Source organism: Habropoda laboriosa, unplaced genomic scaffold (assembly GCF_001263275.1).
Source record: "Habropoda laboriosa isolate 0110345459 unplaced genomic scaffold, ASM126327v1 scaffold295, whole genome shotgun sequence".
NCBI lineage: Eukaryota > Metazoa > Arthropoda > Insecta > Hymenoptera > Apidae > Habropoda > Habropoda laboriosa.
Window position 1 is genome coordinate 285,704 of NW_017100429.1, and position 25,969 is coordinate 311,672.

Here is a 25,969-nt window from a genome sequence, read left to right on the forward strand (position 1 = left end):
TGTGACATTATTTAGTAACTTTTTTTTTTGTTCTTTTGAATATTTTCTAGCAATTTTATTTATCTACGGTTTTTATTTCACTGACTGGTATTGTCATGTTAGCTGTGCCCATCTTGATAGTCCAGATCAAAAGTGTATTTTTTTTTCCTTTTTCCTTTTTTCTTTTTTCATTGTCCGTGGTCGTTGCCATCAAAATTCTACTCTGTTCATGGATCCTGTTGCAAATCAGTCCGTAAAATGGCCATTATTCTCGTCGAATACCGCCCCTTTGAACGGCGTTGGGAAAGATATTCGAGAGGGTGTAGAATGGTCGAGGTATTCCAAGCACCGAATTTCACGCAGAGATTTCATCTCCCTTCGAAAGAGAACAATTTTTCTACGATTTGAAAAGGATCGATCACAATGGAAAAAGTGTAAAAGACTCTCCGTTAGGCCGTGGCGTTGCTCTTTCTTGTTCAGCGAAGAAGTTTATTGTCGATCGAAAGACGCGCGTCGTTGGAATCGTTCACTTTTCCGTTTTCAGAAATGTCCTGGCGATTTTTTCTACGTTCTCAGGGCTCTTACAGAGTTCCCGTTCAACTTCTTAGGTGATTGGATATATCCGTCGTGAACGCCATGTTGTTCACGCTTCTGAGCGACATGTGGCGCCATCTAGGAATATATGTGATTAATTTTTCTTAACGTTACACCGTCCGAATCGATTAGTTTACAACTTTCTATCTCTCCAGAATAAATCGTACTGTTGAATAAACAGTTGTACTTGAGCGAAAATTCGTAGGTATCAATTTTGTGTCGAATTTTTATGAACGATCGAAGTAACAAAATCGCGACTCGTTCCGGGTCAACGGGTTCCAGGATCGCCTCGAGGCGAAGTTCCTCGACAGAGAGGCGACTTCCGGCGAGACAGGGAATTTATTTATAACGATCCCGAGGCTCGAAAAGCTGGCAGAGAGAGGCAAGTTTGTCCTATTCCGCGGAGCTGGCTAGCGGAGCGTGAATTCCTCGGGAAACTGACACGATCCTGTTTCTCCTCCCCACAATCCCTCCTCCTCCTCCTCCTCTGACCCCACTCCCCTTTCTCTCCTTGCGACTTGGTTGTTTTTCGTTTCGACGAGCAAGTGGCACTCTCACGGGTTCGAAGGTGTTCTCGAGCCGCCACGAGGACACCAGTCTCCACTTAACCCGTCGAATTTTCGAGAATCCTTAAGCCGGTTTCCAACGGTCGACCGATTTGGTAGATCGCGATTCAGAGAACCTCCTTACGCGTTCTGTTTGATCGTTCAGTTGGATCGAGTGTCTCCTCGAGGATATTTCAGCCCTCTGGCCTGAGCAGATTTCTACAGGTTAGTTTCACGAGAGTTCGTCATCTTGGATTTCATAGGATGTCACAGAAAGGCCTCCTTCTCTTTTTTTCCTTCTTCAAATTTACTCGCGTGGATTTGCCTTTTTATGGTGAAGAAAATTTCACGAATTGGTTATCTCTGATTGATACGCGAAATCTTCTTGCTTCTTCTAACTTCTCGAGGGTGTCTCTCGAAGATTCTGTGAAGAGAAGTGTGTGCTTTTGGGCAGAATATTTCTTCTCGTGCATTCCGAGCCTTGCTAAATCCATTTTTCGCGAAATGTCTCACTTCTATCGCCCACCTGGAACACATACGGCGAATAGATTCGAGACACCTTGAAACTTTTCACCCGGCGGTACGATCACGATCCAAGTTGACTCTGCGAAGGCCGGAATCCAGGATGGCAGGGCTTCTGGACACGATCCAAAGAGATTCTTATGCAAAACCGTGGAGCACTTGTTGCGTTTTACTAATGAAACTTTTACGTCACGAGCCATCGATTGCACGAACAGGTGGTTAATAGCCCCGACTGTTTACGCCGCCCCTGGAACGCGTTTTTCCTCTGTCACGGTATCGATCCGCCTGTCCCCCCTAGTATTATTTATGTAAATTGCCTGTCCGTGCATTATCAGTCGATTCAGACCCGGCCATTTTTATTCAAATCTCGCGGCCACCTGTATGTTCCGCTCAATTCACTCGTCCAACGTTCGTACAGTTCTCGAACCTGTTCCATCGATATTTCTCCCCTTTTCCGATATCTTTTCAATCTCTGTGCACGAATTTTTCGGGAGGAATTTTCGCGTTCTACTCGAGGAAATCGATAATCCGAGCCTTCTACAGAGGGATGCAATCCCCTCTGAGACACTCTTGTGACCTGACACTTATCGGCGTGTCCCCATTTTCTCAGTGACGTCCATCAATCTTTCATGCCTGGCCATTAAATCGCCAGGATGGAGGCTTTTCTTGGCCCTGGTGAGCCCATTTCATGAACAGATGTATTTAGGTCAGCTTCCACGTTCTTTTTTTCTTCCTCCATCGATCTCGCAGGCGTTGGTCATTAGATGATCAAGCTGGAGGCTTTCGCGTGGCCCTGAAGAGTCCATTTTATGGACTTGCTGTATTGTACCGTATTGGAAAGAGTTATTTCAGATAGTAGAAATTCCGTTTTGAACATCTGGCGATTGGAACCCCGTTCTTTCTCCTCTTCTTCTGTGCCCGGTTGAGGGGGGAAAGGCGGTCTCTCGACGGCGATGAGCGGCCGGGATCCATCGATCAGCCCGGACGATTAACAGGGTGTTAACGAGATCCTGGAGCGAAGACCTAATACTCGTGCAACTGTTTGAACCTCGGATACCTGGCACTCAAAAGGCTCTCGATCGATAAAGGGTCCCTCTTACTTGGCCTTTAAATGACTCTGGATAAAACCAGGATCGACGACAACACCGTGATCACGATGGAGTTGGCTAGATCCTCGGCGCCTGCTGACACGCTCGAAGTTATCGCATTGTTGCAAGCCTCTGGTGCTGGATCTGGAACACACGGTGCAGCATAATTGTTACAATATTCTCAGGTATTAGCGACAGGTGTTCAATCAATTTTTAATAATAACGAATATATATTTAGGACTGAAAATTCAATAACAATAATTACAGTGTGTAATTGTTCTATCTCTATTACGCTAACACTTTAACTCTTAACACTAGAACTACCAAACGGGTGAAAACGACCCATTCGAGACTTTCCAAATGTGAATTTTTCTGTAACTATAACGTGATTGAAAAGTTAGATTAGATCGGCATAAATATAAGCCTAGATGTAGAAAACGATGTCGAAAAGTTACATATGATAATACTTGCTTTTCTAGCGTTAATAATCAATTTCTATAACTCTCGCTCTGTGACTCCTCCCTCTCATTCACCCTGTTTCATTCTTTTACCCGCACGTTCTCTCTTCTCCCACTTTTCACGCACTCTTTGTTCATTCGATACTCCCGTTGTCCGACAGACGAGAGCAACATTAGCAACAGGAAGCAAGAAAATGACACAGGGAAACGCAAATCTGTGCGCAGGAAGGGAGGGAATAGCGTCAAACAAAGGAGTATGTTTGATTCAAGTAGAAGGAAAATGATTAACGTCGGAACACACGAGAAGTGTTCTCGACGACTTCTTTAAACGAAAGCATCAACTAAGGAAATTTCTGTAAAACAAGCGTCGAGAAAATTAGCAGGGACACGATAAAATATAGAAAATCAGAAAAAGTACATACAAGATCAATATTTTCGATTACGTTCTTCTACTTCGTCTTTTACAAAAATTTCAGAAAATTCGCATTAGTTACGCGATCATCTGATACAAGAAGATGAAGTGCCAGCAGGATCTTAACAACTTTTACTATCAAAACAATTCACTCAGCGATAATAACAATTTCTCGCGAAAACTATGAAAAATTCCGCACAATCCTGTTGTTAAAGCAAAAATGTTCCATTCCCGACTCGCCTCATGAACAATTTCAACGCATGCCCGATAACAGAAGGAATACGTTTCGCGTTCATTTGACGGCTGATAAATATTCGACAACCTTAAATCATCCATCGTTCCCGATCGAAACTCCGATTTGGCATTCCGTTTGACGTTTCGCTAACGACCGGTCCCGTGCCGCTGGAATCGTGCGAGGCTCGCGAAGGGGTGGGAACTTTTCAAGGGAGCTTCTTTTGTAATCTCTGCCTTCGACGCGACGAGAATCGCGCGAAGCAAGTGGCGAAAAAGGACGGGAGAGGGTGAGAAACGGCCTCGAACCACGACGGGATAACGAGTTTCCGGTTTTCCGTAATTTCCATCGGCGGAATCGTACTGGCTGGTTGTTTTTCAAACTGCACGAGCAAATATTTGCCTGCGAACGGGCGGATATGATCCAGGGGAGCGGCGAGTGTCGCCTGGATCCCCGGGGAATCACGATTGAAGCGTGGAAAGTATTGTCGAGGCGATGCGAGGATAAAAACCGAGGTTGAGACACCTGGTGAATTAACGGACTTCGATTGTAACGGGGTTACGAAATTAGGAAAAATGCTCGGATCCGTTGGTTCCGGCTGGCACGTGATCCTGGAGGTCGCCATTTAACTTGGAAATCGATCAGCGTCGACTCACGCGATACTGCCTCACCTCGAATCCATTTTAAATACAGAGCGGTCCCGATCTATGAAAGTGTGTGCACAGTTTATTACCGTGCACACCGCGCGAGTGACGGCACACTTCGATCGAGCGTCTAGACCGGCGATTTTTAATCTTTTTCTCTTTTTTTTTTTTTGTGTCACAGTACGGATAAACTAATTAGGAGAGAGCCGTGCAGTACCGGCCAAAGCTAGATCTCGCTTATACTGTAAGTTAACTGCACTATTGATGGAAAAAGAAATGAATACTATAGCCCTGAGCAACGTATTCCGGCGACGTTCTTTTTTCTTCGGTATTACCAGAGTTCTAAGACGTTTAACGTTTACGCTGGTGTTCCGTACGACAAAAGCTATTTTTCATAGCTGTGATGGTTGGGCTCACGTGGAGTGTACGGATCAAGAAAATATCGATCACTTTACCTGTGATACTTGTAGACGTGCCTAAATCAAAGTTCTATTCTATTTTTAAATGATTTTTACTAACTTTATTTATTACTTAGACCTTCAAATCTACCAACTAAGTAGCTGGCCGGTACTGCACGACAATTTTTCGTTCGCTGCAAATTACAACTTTTTTATTTCTACCAATTATTTATCTTTATGAGAAAATTTAAGAAAAACCATTTGTCCCGTTTTATTAAGCACACTTTGTACTACAAATGACTTATTTCAAATTTCATTTTTACCAACATCAGCCCAAGTTATAGTACAAGAATTTAGAGTAGCCGGTACTGCACGACTCTCCCCTACTACAATTCTGCGGTGCGCAGACAAATGTTCTATATTCTTTCGCCGATCTGATAGGAAAGTATACGTTTTTCACCGATATACAAAGAAAATAATATTCTTTCAAGTTACTTTTTTTTAAACATTTTTAACTCGTATTAAAAAATATTGGACACACCTCTGGACCTCTAAATCAACGGCCTAAATCATAGCCATTGATATTGCGAACAAAGAGCACTTGGTTATAAGTAGACTGCGGATTTTTATGCAAATTTATACTTTTGAGAATATAGTAAAAAATGTAGAACTTTGGCGGAAAATTATTTCATTTACAAGATATTATAAAAAACACTATAATTTTGTGTCTTTAAATTTTCTATAAATGCAGAAAATTCTCTGTTAGAGTAGTACTTGGTTATAAGTAGCCGCCGGATTTTTATGCAAATTTATATCTTTGAGGATATAGTAAAAAATGTAGAACTTTGGCGGAAAATTATTTCACCTGTCAGATATTACAAAGAAAACACTATAATTTCGATATTTTTTACGTTTTTTCATATTACTCGCATTCTGTGCAATTTTGTACCTTTAAATTTCCCATAAATGCGGACAAATCCGCGAGTCTAGTTGCAAGAGTACTTATCTACACCCTTCAAAGATATTTGGTCACGTTCGTCCAAAACCCTGCAGTGTACTTTACAATACCTCACAGGTAAATGGTCATTGGTGTTAAGCGAGGAGATCCAGGTGGATCCTCCGCGCCTCCTCTTCGTTCTATCCATCGCTCCGGTGAAGTGTTTAATCGTTCACATTGTCACAGTGCCGCAGTGCAACTGTTACTAAACAAACGAACGCACAGGTACCACTCTCACATTCCCGCTATTACCGTCTCACCATTTCTACTCGCGATATTAACGTTCAGAGTGTGTATACATTTTAACGGGACACTATGTGCATCGGATTCTCCGATTTATACGGTCTTCCACGTTTCAGGGCAATTGTTAGCGAAAGAAACGACCTGCAGAACAATTTATACCACGTTACTGGCACCGGCCAGGATAAGTATACCATTAATTAAGGCATTGGCTAGATTGGTGAGGTTATTTTGAAGTTTAACGACGGAAGTTAAATGGCTGTTAAGGTTGGCTGGGATTCCCCGAATCGTTCTCGAGTTTCGTGCAGGAGAGGAAGGTGGAAAGGGGGGACTCTGATATGTTAGATTCGGCGCTGATCGATGGAGGGTTCGTTGTTTTGTGGTTAGGCGATTCTCCAAGAAGAAAGGTGCATTCGGTTTTCCGATATTAATCTGGGAATTGCCCAGTGGAGACTGGTTCTCTGCGGTTGAGCCAATTCTCGTGGACCTCGCGATTGATCACTTTCCAAAAAGATCTGGTTTGAATAAACTGACTCTGTATGATGGTTAAAAAAAACATTTCTTTTTTTCTCTTTTCCGGGGTGTCTGGGAGTTTGAACGTTCGATCGATCATTTTCCCAGAAGATCTGACTCAAGGAAATTCGTTCAGTTTCTTTGGAAAATAGTGCCTGTCGAGAATTACAGAAGTGCTCAGCGGCAAGCACAAGTGTTTGAGAATTTGGATTTTAGAGTGGATGAAGTGGTTGTGGGTGCAGTTCCAGAGGTTAGGCAACACCGAATTCGATCCGGCCAAATACCAGCTTTAATCCAGAACAATCTCGAGCAAACAAACGCCTGGAATTATGCGGGGGAATGCGAAACGAGAGCACGCATGGCTGGAGCGCCACGCAACGACAACAGCCCACCGGATAATGAAACATGAAAACATGGAAAATCTCGCGAACATTGATCCAACGTGGAATTTGAATTATTTATAGCTTTTAAGCCAGGTCGATGTTACTTTGATAGTTGTTGGGCGGAAAAAATTTCGTTTGAAATAGAAATAGAAATTGACATGTCTGATTTCAGAACATGGACAAACAGGACAAGAATAGCACTTTTCATGGAAAGTAGGGTATACGTGAAAGAGAAAAAGGGTGTAGTAGCTCATACGTGTACGAAAGTGCCAGTGGCTCAGTGGTAGCGACACTGCTTTTTCAAGCCTGAGGTCGTGAGTTCGATTCTTGGTCGAGCTTTTTTAAGATAGTTATTTTTCCTATGATTTTTCTTCGATTGCTTTTCATACTTCGATAGTCCGGCGGGTTAGAACAGCAATTCTGAGCCGGAAACAAAATTATCGAAAAATAACACGGCGTTTTAGAATTCAAAATCTGTCGTTCACAGGTTTCAGGGAGGGTAAAGATCATCAGGGGAGGAAAACGTGTGTTATACAGGATGGATGCTCGGTCGAGTGGAAAATCCGGATTTACAAGGTGGCTCAAAGGAGGGGGAGAGAAAAGTGACCGGGAACGTGGAAAAAAGGAAAAAGAGAGGCTCTTAGAAAAAAGCAACGAAAGACGGTAGAAGGCTTCGAGAAGGTAGGAAGAGAGTGAGTTATAAACTTGTTCTTGGGAAGCAGAAAAAAATCTATAAATTAGACTAGACAGAAAACTAAAGATATCGGTAATTTTCTCATGAAAAGAACGATTCCGGAAGAAGGGTTCGTTGCCACGGTGAAAATTAGATAATAAGGGTAGATACGAGCCTGGTACCCCCTTCAGCCTGGGCAGGAAGTCGTTCCAAAAGGCGCAGGCCGTGGTTCGTAGCCCTTTCCCCCCAAGGCCAGTTGTCTCAGCGTTGAAGATATAGTACTGCGGCTGGTCCCTCGAGTACGGTGGCCACTCATTCTCGTTCGTCGGCTGCCTGGAAAATAATCGAACACGAGGGTAACAGGAAACGTCGCTCACCCATCGAGTAGAGCATTCAGCGTGTTATTTTAGTCGAAATCGATGATGCAAAAACGTCAGCTTTCGATATTCCACTTGCTATTTTATGGTCTTGGCTTAAAACAGTCTCGAGTACGTAACTTGGGGAACACGAGTTCCTCCAATTTCGAAGAAATTTCGTTGAACGTTTCAAGGGATCAGAGTTTCTCCGTAGATGGTTTAATGACGATTTAGTTTAAAATTCCGTCTGATCTCGGAGTTCCGTAGCTCCTCTAAAATCCCCAGGAAGCTATAGGCGGGAGGACACGAGACGAAGAAACGATCCCGCCAGTTGTTTGTATATTGTATCGCTGTTTCGTCGAATATCAACCGTATCTCAGCGAAAATACATGGAACCTGTTTTTTACAACATCTCCGCTGGATTAATTAACTCTGTAACGTAATTAATCGAAGTCCCACGTTGTGGTATAGTTAACTATCCTCGTTTGAAATTAATAACGAGCCACGCAAGCTGTTAAATTGACCGAGCCACCTTTATTAATCATCGAAAGTACATGTCTTTCGGCGCCAGTACAAATATTTACCAGGCTGTTTTCTAATAATTAATTATCCATGGCCCGGCTAATCGATCCGTCGTTTTTTCCGTCGATTCCGCCTGTTCTCGAATTTCACCGCGGGCAGATTAATTTCGAACGAAGAAGAAAAACGAAACAAAAAAACCAATCAACGCGTCACTGCTAAAAGGACAAAAGCCTCGCGATTCGATAAGCTGATAATCGTCGATTTGGGAGGTGGAGAGAAAAAAAGGAACGAACGCAGGGTTGGGGTTTTGATGGATGATGCCTGCTCGACGTGTGACATATCGGCCTCTTTGTTGCCCGGCGTCAATAAATAATTCTTCGGTTTCCGTTAACCCAGATTGAAAAGCCGCGGAACGCATCGCGATCGTTAATGTTTAATCGCTGTCGTCAAACAGCAACGACACCCCCTGGCCGGAATTAATTCGTTGCTCGACTTTCCGTTCGGCCGGCTACGTCACCACCGAGCTGGCATAATAACCTTCTGGAATTATTAATCGGCCAACCAGATATAGAACCGGGCTTCTATTCTCGCGTAAAAGGTCGTCGTAACCAGGATCTTCTCTCGTGTCTTTATGAAACGAGCGGATTTCGGTCTCTTTACGTAAGAAGAAATTGGGTCTAGTGATTTTTCAACGGAGTTCTCCCGACGAAAGTGCTCTCGCTGTATCGTATTATACAAATATCACGAGACATTTGGAATTACGTTGGGAAATTTTTGAGGAGGAGAGCGAAACGTGTGGAATCTTCACAAAGCTAGAACAGGGAAATAAAGTTAGAGAGAGAGAAAAACAAATAATCACTGCTCGACATTCCTTTTTCCCCCATTTGGAAAACAAACAGTTTTCGCGAGGAGTGAAAAAAATCACTCTTCAGGTTTTCTTCCTCGGTGTTCACTGTGTAAAGATAATTTTTTCGAGAGCATTGTACTCGAGAGGATCCGCTTCTCTTCCTTTTACCACCTTGAAAGTGACCAATGGAAACAGGGAACACAGCCTGTCGTGTAACGAGCTTCGAAATTTCGCGAGGGAAAAGTTTCGAACACTTTTGGGCGTGTTTCCATGAAAGTCAAATTTGTTGCTAGGAAATCCTCCCCTAAATTCTACCTTCAGCAGCTCCCCTGGCGGTTCCACGGTCCAGCGAAATTCTTCAGCTCCTTATTCAGCCGGTTATATTTCAAACGAGGCCAGACGTGAATACGAAATGCAATTTTAAGCAACCGCGACTGGGACGTGGTTTTAAATAACCACAGGGAGGATCGACGGCTGCCAGACAGCCGAGTGAACTTTCAGAAAAATGTCGGGACAAATGAATATACGCCTCCCTTTCCTCTGGGATGAAATATCAAAGTGTGTGCGTGTGTGTGTGTGTTGGCGGTGAAGAGTCGAGTGCTATCGAATAAATAAACAAACGGGGCGGGGTATAAAAGGAAAATTTTCTGCTGGGTATTCCACTCGCGTGGACATACGTCATGATAAACCTGAATCTCGATAAATTTGTCTTGCCACGCCTCTCTCCCTCTGTTCAAACAGACATGATTTACGAGCGGCTAATCTATGCAGAATGAAATATCGTTCGATTCTTATCCCATTAAGTGAGCCATCTTCGTGGAACCACGATGTTAATTCATTTCATAGCAAAGAAACATCATCCCTGTTCAATGGAAATTCAACATTTAGCTATACCAAGTGCACCAAAGGATTCTGCACGACCTGGACGATAATGGAGGTTCGTAAAATCGCGCGACGGGTCAACGGGGAACATGTACAGAGCAAACAAGATGGCGATCAATAATTTCATTTCGTTAAGAGCAGAATCGACTACGGCGAATAGAGAGTACGGCTCGATAATATTTCGAAGCTTATTCCTCGGCCTTTTCCTGGGGTAGAAGGTTCTACGTATTTTGGGGGAGGGAGAATTTTCGGGGAGCCTTGGAAGTGGAATTCCCCTAGAAGTAGGTCAGCCATAGTAGCCCACTAAATTTTCATGAATATTTTACCGTCCATTCGAAGAGGCGGTGTTTTGGAACTTTCCAAAATTGGAACTTCCAGCCGATGTGTTCTCCGGACAGTTCTTTCATCAAGCTAGCCTAAGAACACACTTGCAGATCATCGTCGAAAGTTGTAATCGTAAGTTACACGATTAAAATTGTCGAGTGTTAATGGTGTTTCCAATGGTAACTTACCCCGTATAGGCGAACTTGGAGAAGTATCGTATCATCATGATGGACAGATCTCGTTCCTCTTTGCTATACTTCAAGGACATGTTCATCGGATGCCCGAACACGTACTCCACTTCGTCACCGTGCAACACTCCCATCCACTCGCCCCATAGATTGCTGCTCGTCCTCTGCAACACATAGGGAGGCTCGGTTATGGTCGCGTTAAACGTTCGTTCAAATACGTTTCCAGGTTGTCGCCATGTATCAGCCCGGCGTTCCACCACCACATAGATCGACTATCGTCCCCGCTGACACGGTATCGCGTTGCTATTAACCGCCAGCCACCCCGTAGTTTGTCAGTTTTCATTTTAGCCCGCGCCGCCACTCGCCGGGAAATTGATTTTTACTCACCGTTTCGAAAACATCGTACCAGCGAATGGAAAAACAATTTTTGGCTCGCGACAGGATTACCGTGAGCGGTAAAATGGGTCAACGATTTTTTTTTCTCTCTTCGTGGTAGATTGGGTCAGATATAGACGTAATCTGGACCTAACGGAGGTTTCGCCATGTTTCTGTGTTAAATTTCAGGGACTTGAAATTTTTGGTCCCAGTTCAAATTTAACTTACAGGGAAATATGTATACCGAAGTGATAGCGATCGATGTCGATGAAACTTTTGTGAGAAAATCCGTCCCGAAGACGGTGAAGCCAGGCCCAGCGCGCTCGGTGGGTCTGTTCGCGTAGGGGTGGACAGAGATCGGTAGGACGACGCGTCCTCACTCTTCGCGAGACCCCCGAAGTACACTTTTTGCGAACGACGCTCAGATAGCGCGGTCCTATGTGAAAACGTAGACACGTTCAATTCATTTCTTCTTCTACTTTCTGACACTTTGTCAGACACGTATTTTCGTACTTGACACGTATTTTCTTTTATCGGCAATAGTCTGCGTTGATGGGGTGAGAATCGCCTTCAAAGATGAGGGTGATAAACATATTTGCTGAAAATTTTTCGTTATTTTTTATTTTTCAAATTTGTTGCCGGAAAATACGAAATTCGTCAATCTACAGTATTTCTCTATCTCTTATAGTTTTCGAGATATTGGACTAGATATATTTAGGGGAGAGTAGGGGAAACACGAACGTGGGGTAATGGCGAATTCGCATTGTATATGGTGTTAGAAAAGTATGAACAATTCCTCCTTTTGCCGCATGATCGCTCGTACCGATTGCAATGCTAGGTCACCAATGTAAAACAGTTGACGCTAATCGAAGTAAAAATTATCGAAGATTTTTGCTCGTCTTTGTCTAGTTTTTTGAAGAAAGTAAAGTAAGTATAGCTTTTGCATGTATAATTATCTTAATACTAATGTTCAATGCTAATGGACTATGCGTTACGATTGCTGCGAATGGGCACACGAAAAGTGCAGTAATGGAGAAAGCACATCTAGAGACTAGCGACAGTTATGGAATCACGAACAGCAACGGTTTGGTTTTCCTATTGAAAATTGGGTTTATTTTAAAATTTTGTTCAAGTTGATTATAAAAGTATATAAACAGATAATACGTGTTTGTATATAAACGATGAAAAAGTTATTACCTTTGCAATATTCTGTTTTATTCAATTTTTTCCTCAGGCGTTCGTAATTCCCCCACTCTCCCCTGCTACCTTCAGATTTGAGGGCGATTTTCACCCATTCACCGTGGACGATTGCCCATATAAAAAAATACGTGTCGAGTATTCGGTGATTATCACTTCGAGATTTTGAGTTAGAATTTTTTTATATTAAATTTGAGGGACTTGGAGCATCGATCCAAGCTCAGACCTAGTCCTAACCTAAATAACTTATTTCCGTGCCTTCGGAAATCCATTAAACATGCATCTACATATCATTCGACCCACTAACTAACTACCACACGAATTACACAAACGAAGAATAAACGTAGCGATGGAAGTAGTCCGGCATAGATACTCAGAAAAGGGTGTAGAATATTACAAGGACTGGAAACGCGGCGATACTGTACCCAGGTGTCTAATAGAGGCTGAAATTATTTTAATATACTGGCTGCAGTGAGATACAGAGTCTACAGAGGATCAACGAAGCGTCAGTGGCCCGTAGGAAAGCGGCGAGGTTCCTTGCCCCAGGACACATCCACAGTTATGGTTATCGTCTCGATCCTATTTCAGTCTCTGGCCTAGGAAAATTGCGACTCGACCTGGAATCGTTGGAAATTGAACGTTTGTCCTGGTGAATACCGTCGTTCGTCGACGTACAATGCTGGCTCGTTGCTAACTTTAGCCCCTTTTGACGAGCAACCAGGAACCTTCACTTGGAAATTCACTTTCCCGAAGAAATCTCCCTATTCTTCAATTTTGCCCCGGGAAAAGGGGGGGGGGGAAATTAGTTTTCGATTTTAACACGGGGGAGGGGAACTCAGATTCGAGAATTTTTACGAGAAAGTTTGATAGGTCGACTTTAGCTACGGCTCTGCGCGGGAACAGATGTTTCAAGCGTGGAATTAATTAAGGCGCCGGTTAATCCTGCTAGATCGACTCTTGGAAACTGGCGAAATCACGGAGAACTTGGATTCGACGAGAGAAACTCTCTCGGAATGTTTCCAGAAATTATCTCAACTATCGACGAAATTTTCTTCACGGCGAAAAAAATTCGCGTGCCTCTTCAAGAAGACACACCGAACTGTCTGTTAATTGTCGATAAGGGAGGGCAAACACGTTGGCGGAAAAATAGGGCGTCATTTGAACTGCTGTATTTACCAGAGGAGAGCAAATTTGCCCTATTTACGAGCATTCTGGAATGACGTGCGGCCACTGCATCGATTTTTCTAGCCGTTGACCAACTACCCAAGTTCCAAATTATCCGGAAGCAAAAGATTGTCGCTTTACTTCCTTCAGAGAAATAATTCTCAACTCGCTTTTCAAGGCACCAGGTATGTATATAGTAGAAGAAAGTCAAACAACGCCTGGACTATGTGTAAAATTAATCCATCTCGGTGAATCGCGAGCAACTTGTACGAAAGTTCCCCTAGATTCCAGTCCGTTCTTAATTCGAGCTGAATGATTCAATAGTGACGCGCACGGACGAGGTTCCGCGAGCAAACAAAGCGCCGCTGGTGAGCTGGCAATCTTGAGAAGCGGATTTATCGTTGCCTCATAGTCGTCGCCGCGAGTAATTTCGATTACGCGCCCTCCAGCTTGACAAAGAGTCCTCTCAGCGACAGGATAGCGCCATAGTTCTTCGCGACTTCCTCCCTTTGTGCGACACAACCGCCGCTATCTTTCACTCTGGCTTCTTCACCGAGTATTAAAAACTCGTACTCGCCTGTTCGGATACTGGTTTAATACTGCGAAATATCTCCAGGCTGTTAGAACGTGTCTACTTAGTTTACAGTAGGGTGAAATTAGGTCAGCCTGAAAAAATTTTTTCTCTTTTACACGAGGACTATTGAATAGAGGAATTTTTGTCACGGGTTTAGGCAGGCACGTATTGTTCGTTTTTGTTTAATTTATCCGCAGTTTTCGCTTTTGCATGCAAATGTACACAGTGGCGGAGATACATTTCTATTTTTTACAAAAGTATACAAAAGGTTGTATGTTTTGACTATATTATTTGAACAAGTAGATTTTTCTGAAAAACTCCTCGTTTCGAAACGTACAATTGTCCTTGAAAAAATTCTAAAAATATCAGTACTAAATCCCCAACTAGAATTTCAGTTAGGCATGCCTAAAGACGAATGTGGTCCTAATGCGGAAACGATTAGGCATGCCTAAATGCTGCAAGCCTAATCGTTACCGTATTAGGTCCTGATTTGGAAGGAATAAAGCATGCCTAAGTTAGGTATTTCTAACAGTTGCCCTGCGTGGCCCAAGTGGGGGTGGCCGAGCGCACGCTTAGGTTGGGCATTCCTAACAGTTGCCATACGTGGCCCAAATGGGGGTGGCCGAGCGCACGCCTAAGTTAGGCATTCCCAAAAGTTGCCCTGCGTGGCCCAAGTGGGGGTGGCCGAGCGCACGCCTAAGTTGGGCATTCCTAACAGTTGTCCTGCGTGGCCCAAATGGGGATGGCCGAGCGCACGCTTAGGTTGGGCATTCCTAACAGTTGCCATACGTGACCCAAATGGAGGTGGCCGAGCGCACGCCTAAGTTAGGCATTCCTAACAGTTGCCATACGTGGCGCAAATGAGGGTGGCCGAGCGCACGCTTAGACTAGGCATTCCTAATAGTTTCCCTGCGTGGCCCAAATGGGGGTGGCCGAGCGCACACCTACATTAGGTGGAGTGGGGCTCTGAAACTTATATGTAGGAATATTTACAGACATCTCAGTGTCGGACGTACGCTTGCGTGAGAGCTTTCAACAAGATAAAAATTTTTACAATTTAATCCATACAGTGCCTTGATGAAGTATTCCTCGTGAGATTTCATTAATGTCTCTTAATGACAGCCTAATAAAGCTATTCTAATATGGGCCTAATACGATTGGCCTCGTTGGATAGTCATTGAGAAAGCCTAATGCGACCCTAACGCGGCTTTCCCAGTTAGGCGGTCGTGAATATTCCGCGTTACATACCGCATGCGGGCCTGATGGGGCTGCCCCATTGGGGCCTAACAGGCAAATTAGGCTAGCCTAATGCGGACCTACTGTCTGCCGAACTGAAATTTCTAGTCGGGTAATTACGAATTAGAGTGAATAAAATTCATATTTTACAGGTATCTTTTTAACAGTTACGTCGTATGTGATTATTTTTGAAGCAGAGTGTATATAACCTTATGTCACAGTTCTGATAATAATATCTCGTCCTTTTTTAACATTCTTCCTGAAAGTCTCTCACGAGTAAAGCTGTTCGTTATTTAAATTCCACTCGGGATAAACTGCGAAAGGGTTAAGGGGGAATTCCCCTGTAACAACAGTAAAATCGAACGATTCCTCTATATTTTTTTTTTTTTTGAGAAAACTATTAACGATGCAAGATTATTATTTTACGGGTGCATAAATATATTCATAAACTACACAAACAATTTTTTTTGTTTACTCTTTTTCATTATTATATCGAATAGAGTATGCAATTGTTTTTATCTACTTGGTCGATGAAACCATTGTTGTTACAATCATCAGAATTTAAAAATTAGAAAAGTTTCTTAAAGTTAGATAGTTTGTACTGGGATTGTACCCATTTCAAACAAAAATTACGAAAAATTAGGCAAGTTGCACGGTTTCGAACAAGAAGTGACTATTTTCGGTGCATAAATCGAGTTAATAAGTAAATAAAGAATAAAATAAAGACCAGTCCCTAGAGGAATGTACAACAGATAAAACAAGTTTCGTTTCAAATTGTTTAGTTAATTAGTTACTCAGTTATCGTGTACGCCAATTTACAAAACACGGTTTCGAGGAAAACGCGTTTAAAGTTTTTCCTCCGGTATACGTACACGCATGCTTCAATGGGTTAAAGCTCTGTTAATTTTTCCAATTCCGACATAAAACTTCGGAAACACACCTACTCTCATGATACAAAACTGTCGACTTATGCAAGAATAAAAAATCAATTTTTTCGACCTGTTACACGAGAATCTCCTCTTTAAACTATCGGCTCTTTCTCGAATATCATTCCACCTTATATCGGACACATTTTATAGACTGCAGGTTCGTTTTAGCAGCTGGAACGTGTCAGAAATAACTGCAGAAATCCCGAAATACATCGCGTACGTATCGTATAGTTTCGCTGACGTCATATTTCCTGGTCGATTTTCGGCACGGAGCATGCAAGAACCGCCTGTTATTTTTACGAAAGCTCACGGAGTGTGTCAATTATAAGGATCGGAGGTAATTCGGTCTGACCTCGGATCGAATGAAATTTAATTGAAGCTTCGGTTGGACGGCCAGGTCGAGATCCCATTGTGTCGCTCGTTCCTCGTCCTTTTCACCGGTTCGACGAGACATCGTATTATGCACCGGCTTCCAGTTATTTTCGACGAATCCGGCCGGGATTTAAGAATACACCGGGCTGAATCAATAAATGGCCCAGTTGATAAGACTGTTTCCTTCTATTTCTCCTTCTTCGCGAGTGAGTACTATTGCGGCAGTTATTAGTGGAGAGAGGAGGAAGATAGATAGATAGAGAGAGAGAGATAACGGGAAAGGAAGTGCGTTTCATCTTGGACCTTCTAGAACAGCGGTCGCCAACCGGTGGTCCGCAGAAAAATCTAGACATTATTTGCACTTTTTATGTTTTATTAACACTTTGCTGTCGGGAGACTAGTTTTCTAGTCCGAAGCATACTGACGCTCGACAGCGGGAGACGTCAGGACGAGTCTCGTACGACTCACGTTCACTCTATCTCGAATCCCACAGAAAGACGGAGTTTTTACCGTGCTTTCATAAATTTCTCCATTGCCGAAACGGATTTGAGTGATATTGAAAGAGGTGAAAACGAAATATTAAACGATTCGGATCGGACTTCTGGGTTTTTGGTAATCGTGTCAGCCATTTTCGAAAATGCTGTCTAACTACAGTTTACACACCTGTCATAACAAGACATACACCTCTGTCAATTTTGAAAATTAAGCTTCGAAACTTCCTGGACATATTTTCGAGGTTGTCAAACTACAAGAAAATGCAAAAAAAAAGAAATTCATATTTTCAACTCGTCACAATAGGAAGATCCGAAGTTTGTGAGTTTAAACCGCGTTTAATTAATTTTGTGTTCCAACATTTCGCAATGTTACAGCTACCTTCATCGGGGTTAAAAAAAGAACACACTGATAACGAATTCTCTTGAATTCTAATGAAGCTGCATGCTACGAATGTTGGCGAAACGTTGAAACGCAAAAACAATTGGACGCGGCTTAAACACGAAAACCTCGATTAATAATTGGAACAATGCAGTCCGCGAAACCGTAAAAACTCCCATTGTTGGATATCGGTAAATAGCGAAAGTACGGGATAATATCGATAGCCAATAGAGAAGATGCGCGTGTCGAACATTTCAACGTCTTCTCGTTTAACGCGGTATCAAAAGTGTAAATAATCGAGGACAAACGTGTGTAGCGATAAAAAGAATCGCAAGGCAGCGAAGTTAAAGTTGGGTTAGATCTGATGGAACCGGAGATAGGTATCCGGGCAGTATCTAGGTTAGATACAGGTTAAGTTTTCAATCGACAGGATTCCAGAGTGACAAAGAAATCCAGCAGATTCCTCTGAATGATCGTGTCGCGAAGTTTCTTGGGAACTTGCATCACTGTCCCCCTTCCATCGTTCGCGAGGCAAGAACTCCAGGACACTGTTCCTGGTGGGAACTTCATACGTTAGAAACGTTAAAGTTGAGAGCTCGATTTTTCCTACCCACGGGCGTCGACAGAGAAGCATCGTTTCGTTTACCTTCCACAATTTTTCCACCCTCCGCCGTATGTATCTTTCGCCACTGTAGAATAATGCGCGTAACAACGATTTACACCTTACCAAACTCTTGGGAAAAATTGATTATAGGCAGAGGTTAGGGGAGAGAAGATGAGAAAGAGAGAGAGAGAGAGGGAGAGATATCTAGAGGGGGGAGTGGTTGAAAAATAATTTTCTTGAAAGCAGCTGGGAAAATTGTTTCCCTCGGATTTCCATCTGGCCGGGAGTGGGGCAGATAGTGGATGAAAGGAGGAATGAATTTCCTCTGTTCACAGTGAATGGGGGAGAAGCTGGGAACGCGGCATTGTCATTACGACAGTCGTTCGTGTTCGGTAAACGTCGTTAATTTTAACGATCCTTAAAATTACAAAGGCAGAGTGGGTGAAGATCGGCCTGGGGGGTGGCCCAGGGGCTGCCGCGATGATATGGCGATCGATAATGCCCCACGAAGCCCGATGGACGGCTGGAATTTCGTTAATGTTAATTAACTCGAGTTAGAATCACGTCGCACCCCTTTGGATTCTGGTGAAACATTTTTCCGCCGTTATTCCACCACCGAGAAATATTATTCACGCTGAGTAAGGTTACCACGGGCTTGTAAGAGTGTCCAGAACTCGATACCCACGTAGAGAATTACGATTTTCGACCAAGTTTCACTTATCGTTGACTTGCACTACTTGAAACCAGGTTTCCCCCCTGTACGTCTGATTAATTACCGACCTGTTTCACTCGACGCCAACGATTTCACGTTCGTACCTTGGCCGCGCCGCGAGAAAACATTTATAGGCCCGTAGGAGTGTAATTCTTAAGAAATTAAGCCCGTTTTCCGTCAAGGACAGTCGTCTTGAATGGCTCCTTTTATCAAGGAGAAATGGCAAATGTTCAAGCGTCTCTTCCGCAGAATTTCTTTTCACGCAACGATCTCAATAGCCGTTGCACCTCTGGACAGAAAGTGGATTCATCCTTTTCAGCCGAGTTTCCATCGTGGCCGGTGAATGAGTCCGCGAAAAATCGCGGAACGATCCGGCTCGGCCGATAATGAAGTTCCCTGGCCGCGTGAAAGGGCAGCTGGTTGCATCGAAAGGGGTAAACCGGGCTGAAAGCATGCTTTCAGGGGGTTCAGACCTCGTTTCCATTAATTTCTTCGGCTAATCGGCCGCGGGATTCAACGCTTAACGAATCGGCTGATTTATTCGAGGCCTCAATTATTTTTCCACAGCTGCAAAAAAGACAAAAAAGAAAAGGGGGTAGCGGACCGCTGGATAAAGGATCGAAACGTTAATAAGATTTTAATTGGTGTTCGAATGAACGGTGGAAAAAAGAGAGCACTCCGAATATACTTATTTTTACGAGAGAAAGTTTCTTTTAGATTGTTTCAGTGAATGAAGAATACGGCGTCGGGTTATTTTCACCGAATGCTGTACACTTGGAGGAGAGGGGAGTTGGGAATTTTCGTCACGCGACTGTACGAGCGGCAGCGGAGGAAATCAGCGTACGCTGATGGAGGAAGTGTGTCTCTCGACTGTCTCCGTACAGATGTACACGTGTCCCGAACGACGACGTACATTTTCCTCTTATCCCTTACTTTTCCGTTCGTCGCAAAGTTAACCCGTTTCTGACCCACTTGTCGGCTTTGAACTTGTTTCACCCCGCAGGAAAACTTACGACATCCTCCTACCTCCCATTCACCTTCGGGTCCCCTTTAACTTTTTTCCTTACTCGCCCTACACGGGAATCAACGAGAAACGGAGGAGCAAGTTTCTCATTTTATTGCACCACGACGAATAAACTGGCCCCTCTGCTCTCACTCCCTTCGAGTTCTTCGAGCGAGATTCCAAGCGGAGAAGATCGGCCAACGGGCTGATCTTCCAAAGAAAGAGGAAGAAGAAAGGAGGATGGCAGCGTGAAAGGAAGACAAGGTGTCGGGAATGGGCGGAGAGGAAAACGAACGAGAGTTTAAAGGGTTGCCTTAACCGGCTGGCGAAACCGTTATTAAGATTACGGTGGGCGCGCATGAGTAATGACATCCTCCTTTGCTTCCACCAGCGTTCCCTGATAAATTACCTCCTCCGCTAATTACTCGGGCCTCGGTATTCCGCTTACGCGCATTTCACGTCCCAGTTAGTCGGTGCCGCGGCGAGAAACCGCTCGAGATCGAGCGCTTCCGTGAAAGTGAAACACACTCGGGAAGCAGGCAGGCCTTTTTTACGGGGTAACCGAGTTTCAGTTTCGTTTGCCTGCAATATAGAATTCATTGAAGTCCTAGAAGTAAATAAGCGGAGGAAATTACATTTTTTCAGCAAGTTTCGTCTAGTCTGCGTTAGATTCGAATTATGCTGGGATTGAATTTGTATACGTCGTTTAAAAAGATTTTTTTACAGGTCCAACGGTAGATCTAAGTTAGATCTAAATTGGATCAAGATGAAGGATCGGTTTAAATTATTTTTCATCAGCTCTGAGTAAGGTATACCTCAACCCTGAGCTAAGTCTAGGTCATACTAGAGTTTGGTATGCTTAAGTCCACTTGAAAATTTGTTTTCTTTGAGTTTGCGAACGGTTTAGAGTGGATTCAAGTTAGGTAACATATGGGACCGTTTAAAATGGGACCTTTCGTGTCTTGCTTAGCTCTAAGGTAAGCTTAAGTTAGGCCGAGGTTAAATTTACTTTTTCATCCATTCTGCCTGAAATCTTCGCGTTCGCCAAATTCGATATTTCTCACAAGCCCTTCTAACACCTTTCCCGCACCGCGTTCCATAAATTGTGGAACTCTAATGTCCCCTCGAGCTAAAGAGGCGATGAAAGTTCAAGAGCCCTCACGAGTGGCCCGTATATACCAGCCTTTATAACTTCGCCGCGGGAATATATATCGAGAAATTTCGTGATAAACTTGAACCAGGGGACCGCACGAGCACCGCAAAAAGGCTTAACCACGTGAAACCGGGGAATTACGCTGTTCCACCTTCTGGAACCACCAAACTACACCTGAAGAATCTAATAACTCGGAGGGATCCGCAATTTCTCCGTAGCTTCCATCCACGAGTGGCTAAATTATTGATTAACACCACTGGCGGCGTTTTAAACGTGCCGATGAAAGCAGAAAATCCTACGAACCTCTCTTCTCAATATCGGCGCGACCTTTGTTCCAGCGCGACGTCGCGTCGTACCTTAAAAGCTATCGACTCTAATGGCGGTGCTTTTTGCAGGGCAGCATTCGTTGCGAGGAAAAATAAACGAGCAGAGCGAACCTATGGATCGATGGACGACAGAGAAAAAGGGGGAAAATGAATAAATTCCGGGACGACGCGTTGGTGGAGTTGCAATTTGCCGGATAGCCGTTATTAGTCAATCATTCGTCGACGTATTCGGCCCGCTTTTTCGTCGGCCACCGCGAGCCACCGTGTCGGTGGGGGAAAAAACAGGGGCAGGTCTCTCTTTCATATTTCCCGTAATTGTCCCGCGACACGGCGCGGTTAATTAAAAATTTTTGCCACGCGACCATACTAGCTGCAAAAACCGGCCAACTACGCAATTTATTCCATGGTTTTTGCTGGAAAAGAGAGACAAAGGAACTTTCACATTCGTTTATGAAAGTTGCCGGGTTTCAAGAATTTTTTTCGGGAATGTAATTGGAGATGATAACACTTCTGATGGGTACAGTGAGTGTTTCTACAATAACGAAGAATATTTTTGTGAAAAATAATAGAGACGGCGAATGAACTATCGTTATATTTCAAGCCCGTTCTCGAGCTTTCCTCACCAGCCTACAGATATAAAAAGATATTCTCTTAAATCGTAACAGTTGCTCAACAAACAGAAAGAAACCTCGTAAAATTATCTGTTATATTTTTCTATGAAAAAAGTTCTCCAAGTGGGCTGAATTAGATGCCCCTGAAGCCGAGCAACCCGCTCAGTTCGGGCAATTAAATTCATTCGGTACCTATTCCTTTCTCCTTGTTCGCAGCGGAAAATATTTCTCCCATCTAGCGAATAAACAAGAGTACTCGATATTCGATAAATCGTAACGAGTCCTAGATGGTTAAATAATTCCTCGGGAACATTGTCCGTGAAGAAAAAATCGATGATGCGGTTGTGGGTTAGGATGAATAATGGATTCCCTAACCGGTGGCCAGATAAGAGCCAGGCGAAAGAGAGAATCACGAGCAACGTTATCATCGTCCGCCACGTGACTCTCGTCCCGTGGAAATGTCAGGCTATAATATAATGGCCCCCCTATCGATTGAACGCGTTTCACGTGACGCACACTCCCTTCCCTGTTTCGTGCACGTGACGATAAAAAACACTACCTACTTGGGTGAAAAAGTAGTAGTAGACCTTCATGCCACGATCCGCGAACAGTTGGGCGAAGTGGATCGACGGACAGATGAAGAAGTAGTCGCCAACTACGTCCGCGATCATCTTCTGATAGAGGTAGCCGTTGTTCACCTGTTCCCAGTCTGTGTACTGCAACAAAAAATTGTTTCCCGTTAGTAGAAGTCGTCGGTAGAATTCAAAACAGAAGTATGCGGAGGAAATTTTGTGGGATGATTTGAAAAATACAGACGAACAAAAAATGTAGAATGAAAAATACCGACGGAGGTTTCGCTTTTCAATTACGACTAGATGAAGAATCAGCCCAAGAGCGCCTGAAAGCAGGCAACCGGTCCCGTACAGGCAGCCGTAAACCAGCTCCGTAAGCTGATTAATTCACTCGAAATTATACATCCTTTTTCAACTGTGTATTTCCCAATGTAGCCAGGTAATATTTCGCACAGTATGCTCGAGATGGTGCCGGTGAAATTTATGCGAATTTAGCCTCGCAGCTACAGGGGGGCGGAGTTAATGAACGAACGATCGAGGAAGATCGAGACACAGAGGAATTCGCTCGGGACGTTTATGGAAGGCAGTAGTGGCAGTACGAGGTTCATGAAAGTGTCGGGAACAATTAACGCGCGTTGGAAACAATATCGGGCCGCGTTTATATTTTCAGGAAAGCGTGAACAATAATCGGTGTGTATCGATCGCAGTCGGTGTTTACACCGTGCTACCGTAACCGTGATAAATGGATCTCGATAGCTGGAACCGTGAATTTCACAGGGCCGTAAAAAATCAGGAAATTGTTCGTCGATTGAATGCACGTTTGCGTGCACGTAGCAAAGAAACGCGGCGGAAAAATTCATGCAGAAATTATTATCTGAAATCTGGCAGCCTAAAAATTTCAGTCAAAAATGTTTCCACATTTATGTATATTGATCCCTTCTGGTTTCACTCAGAAGTGATTTTCTGCGAAATTCTGAACCTTTTGAACGCAGAATTCCATCGCAGACCTGTTGCAGCGGTGGTTCTGTAAAAGTGGAGGCGGAAACGCGTGACAAGTTGAAGGAAGCCGATTATTCAGAGTTCCCGGGAAACTTGTGCTCTTGTGAAAACGTCGAGCAAACCAGTTCCACCATTCTGAATTCTGGTTAACTTCCGATCGAGTGGCAATTAACGTTTGAACGGAGGTATTCGAAACGAGATCGCGAGAAAGACATAAGGGAACTTGGAGGCCACGAAACAGACCGTGGACAATAGGGAAAGTTTGAATATCGTTCGACGCTAGATTTACCATGCTGTATCCCGGGACTCGAGTTGGAAATCCGCGACTGAATAATTGGCGAGGCTCTCTCCACGGAACATATATCGACCGGCGTTTTCCTGAATAATGGAACACCGTTTATTGACGGTCGCGGGTTTAAGAAGCATGATATTGGACGTAAGATGGCGGAACAGGATGAAAGAAAAGAGGGGCAAAGGTTGTTATGCTAAAAAAACGAGGGTCTAAAGTTTGGCATAGTTTGAGAATTTTTTCCGAAGGAAATATTAAAGATAATTGCATTATTCTTGCCTTCCGGTATTAAGACTCTCTTGTGCTGTAACGTGATATTTTTTTAGTGGATATTGAACGAAAAGTGAGCATTCAGGAGAAAGAATTGATAAGGATACAGCTACGGTTCAGACGGATTGTTAGTCGTCAAGTTCTTCGGTCGTTAAAGGTATACCACGAAGAGTATACCAATAAAAAAAAAAATTCTCTTACAGCCGAAGTATTCCTTAACGAATAGAAGAAAAACTCGTAAAATTATCTTTACTATTTTCCACAGGAAAGTTTCTCGAAGTTACACATAAATTTCGAATTCTCAAATCTAGCAAACTGACCGAGGTAAAACATATATTGAATTGAAAACGAATTGTAAGTGTTTAGTATTCTGAGAAAGTCTGGAAAGAAGGAAGTTTCAGGGCAAGCTTTGTATAGAATTTCCTGCCCTAGCAATTAGCGGAAAATTTCAACGTCACCGAGCGAAGCGAATGGCAGCCGGAGCTGATGAATCGGGGCGCAACTTTGATTGCCGAAGGATTACTTTGCGAGTAAGTTTAATGAAATGAGATTCGCGGTCGCTGGTAGAACGGTTTTCCTTCGTCCTTTCGCGCCAGCGACCAAAGAACTAGCGCTGGCTGGCTCGTGTGTAATTAGCCTGGCTGGTTGCGCCTAGTCGCGTAATTCGAGAGTTTCTCCGCGGAATGGAAAAAGCCCCTGTGCCACGAGCAACCCGACAAACATCCTCACAGTTCGTTTTCCTTTGAAGGAACTCGGCTGCAACGCGATTTCTTCCTCACGACACCTTTTTTACCTTCCTCTAACCTGACTTTAAATCACACACCTTTCTTGTATGCTACATGCACACACACACACACACACACACACGACATAGTCATACATTTTAATGGGAAATCCCGTTCAATTACCATACCAACTATGGCAGCACAGTGACTGTCGATTAAAACAGATGCAAATGAACGGGGCTTCCACTATCATTTTCCGAACGATTACTGCAGCCTCGGCTATTCCGCCGTTAATGAAACCTGTGAATAGACCTAACTCGACCCTGTGTCTCCGATTTCCTCGTGCACCAGCGATTCTACGTACGTTAGAGCGTAGACAGGGGCAAAATTAACGGTTTCACCAGAGCAGCACTGGGCGAGCAATATGATAGCGTTGTCTCCGGCTGTTCTGCGGGCTTTAATCAAACTTTCGGCCGAGTGTCTCCGCGGAAGGACGCGTAATCTGCGAGCGAAGCTCTTATCGCGCAGGAAAACTAGGTGACTGTGACAAATTGCTCTTCGATCCAGATATTTAAAGCGGAATACTTGGAAAAGAATATTGAAATTAATTTCACGAAGATTGTGTTTCAAGGGTGCCTGGATTCTGGTGAATTTTTTCGAATCTGTGTTTGATGGGTTGCTCGTTCACGGGCGCCTAACTTCCCCGTCTTTACGATTTTATTACTGGAAAATGGAACGAGATAGAGCACACATTAATTGGACAAAAAATGTTCCCAACATTATCCGCTATCTCTCGTAATTTTTTCAGAAATGTCTGATTACTCCCCGTTGAGTGAATCGACGGAAAAATGGGAGAATTCCCGCTGTTCAGATTTCCACAGTTAACGACTGTCATTCCGTTGAATCCCTCGCTCGTTAGTTCATTTTTCACAGCCTCTGCTGAAATTTTACGTTCTCCCATTTCTCGATACCATTTCGGGAATAACGACCGCGGTGTTTAATCGCGTTATTAAAAGCCCAGTCGAACTCGACCTCTTGAGTGGACTGTTCCTCTTGAAAGGAAAAGAGGAAAAGCTGTCGACGTTCAAATAAAAATTCCATCGGCGGATTTTTTTAAAGGTGTTAATCGGTGATCGAGATCTTGAAGAGCAGCAACGAGGTGGCGTTGAATAGAGAGCGCGTGACGGG

The 25,969-nt window shown here is 43.7% G+C and overlaps 1 protein-coding gene across 1 annotated transcript in view; it reads right to left on the reverse strand.

The window, feature by feature from the left end:
* Nucleotides 1–1,283: 1,283 nt before the first annotated feature.
* LOC108575727 (acetylcholinesterase) overlaps nt 1,284–25,969 on the reverse strand; it is a 99,196-nt gene continuing 74,510 nt past the window's right edge. Inside the window, exons 3-6 of the mRNA XM_017938607.1 lie at nt 22,490–22,642; nt 10,798–10,961; nt 7,854–8,011; nt 1,284–2,872 (exon numbers count right to left, since the gene is read on the reverse strand). Of these exons, the coding sequence (XP_017794096.1) occupies nt 2,748–2,872; nt 7,854–8,011; nt 10,798–10,961; nt 22,490–22,642 (600 nt within the window). The 3' untranslated portion in view covers nt 1,284–2,747. The remainder of the gene's footprint in view (nt 2,873–7,853; nt 8,012–10,797; nt 10,962–22,489; nt 22,643–25,969) is intronic.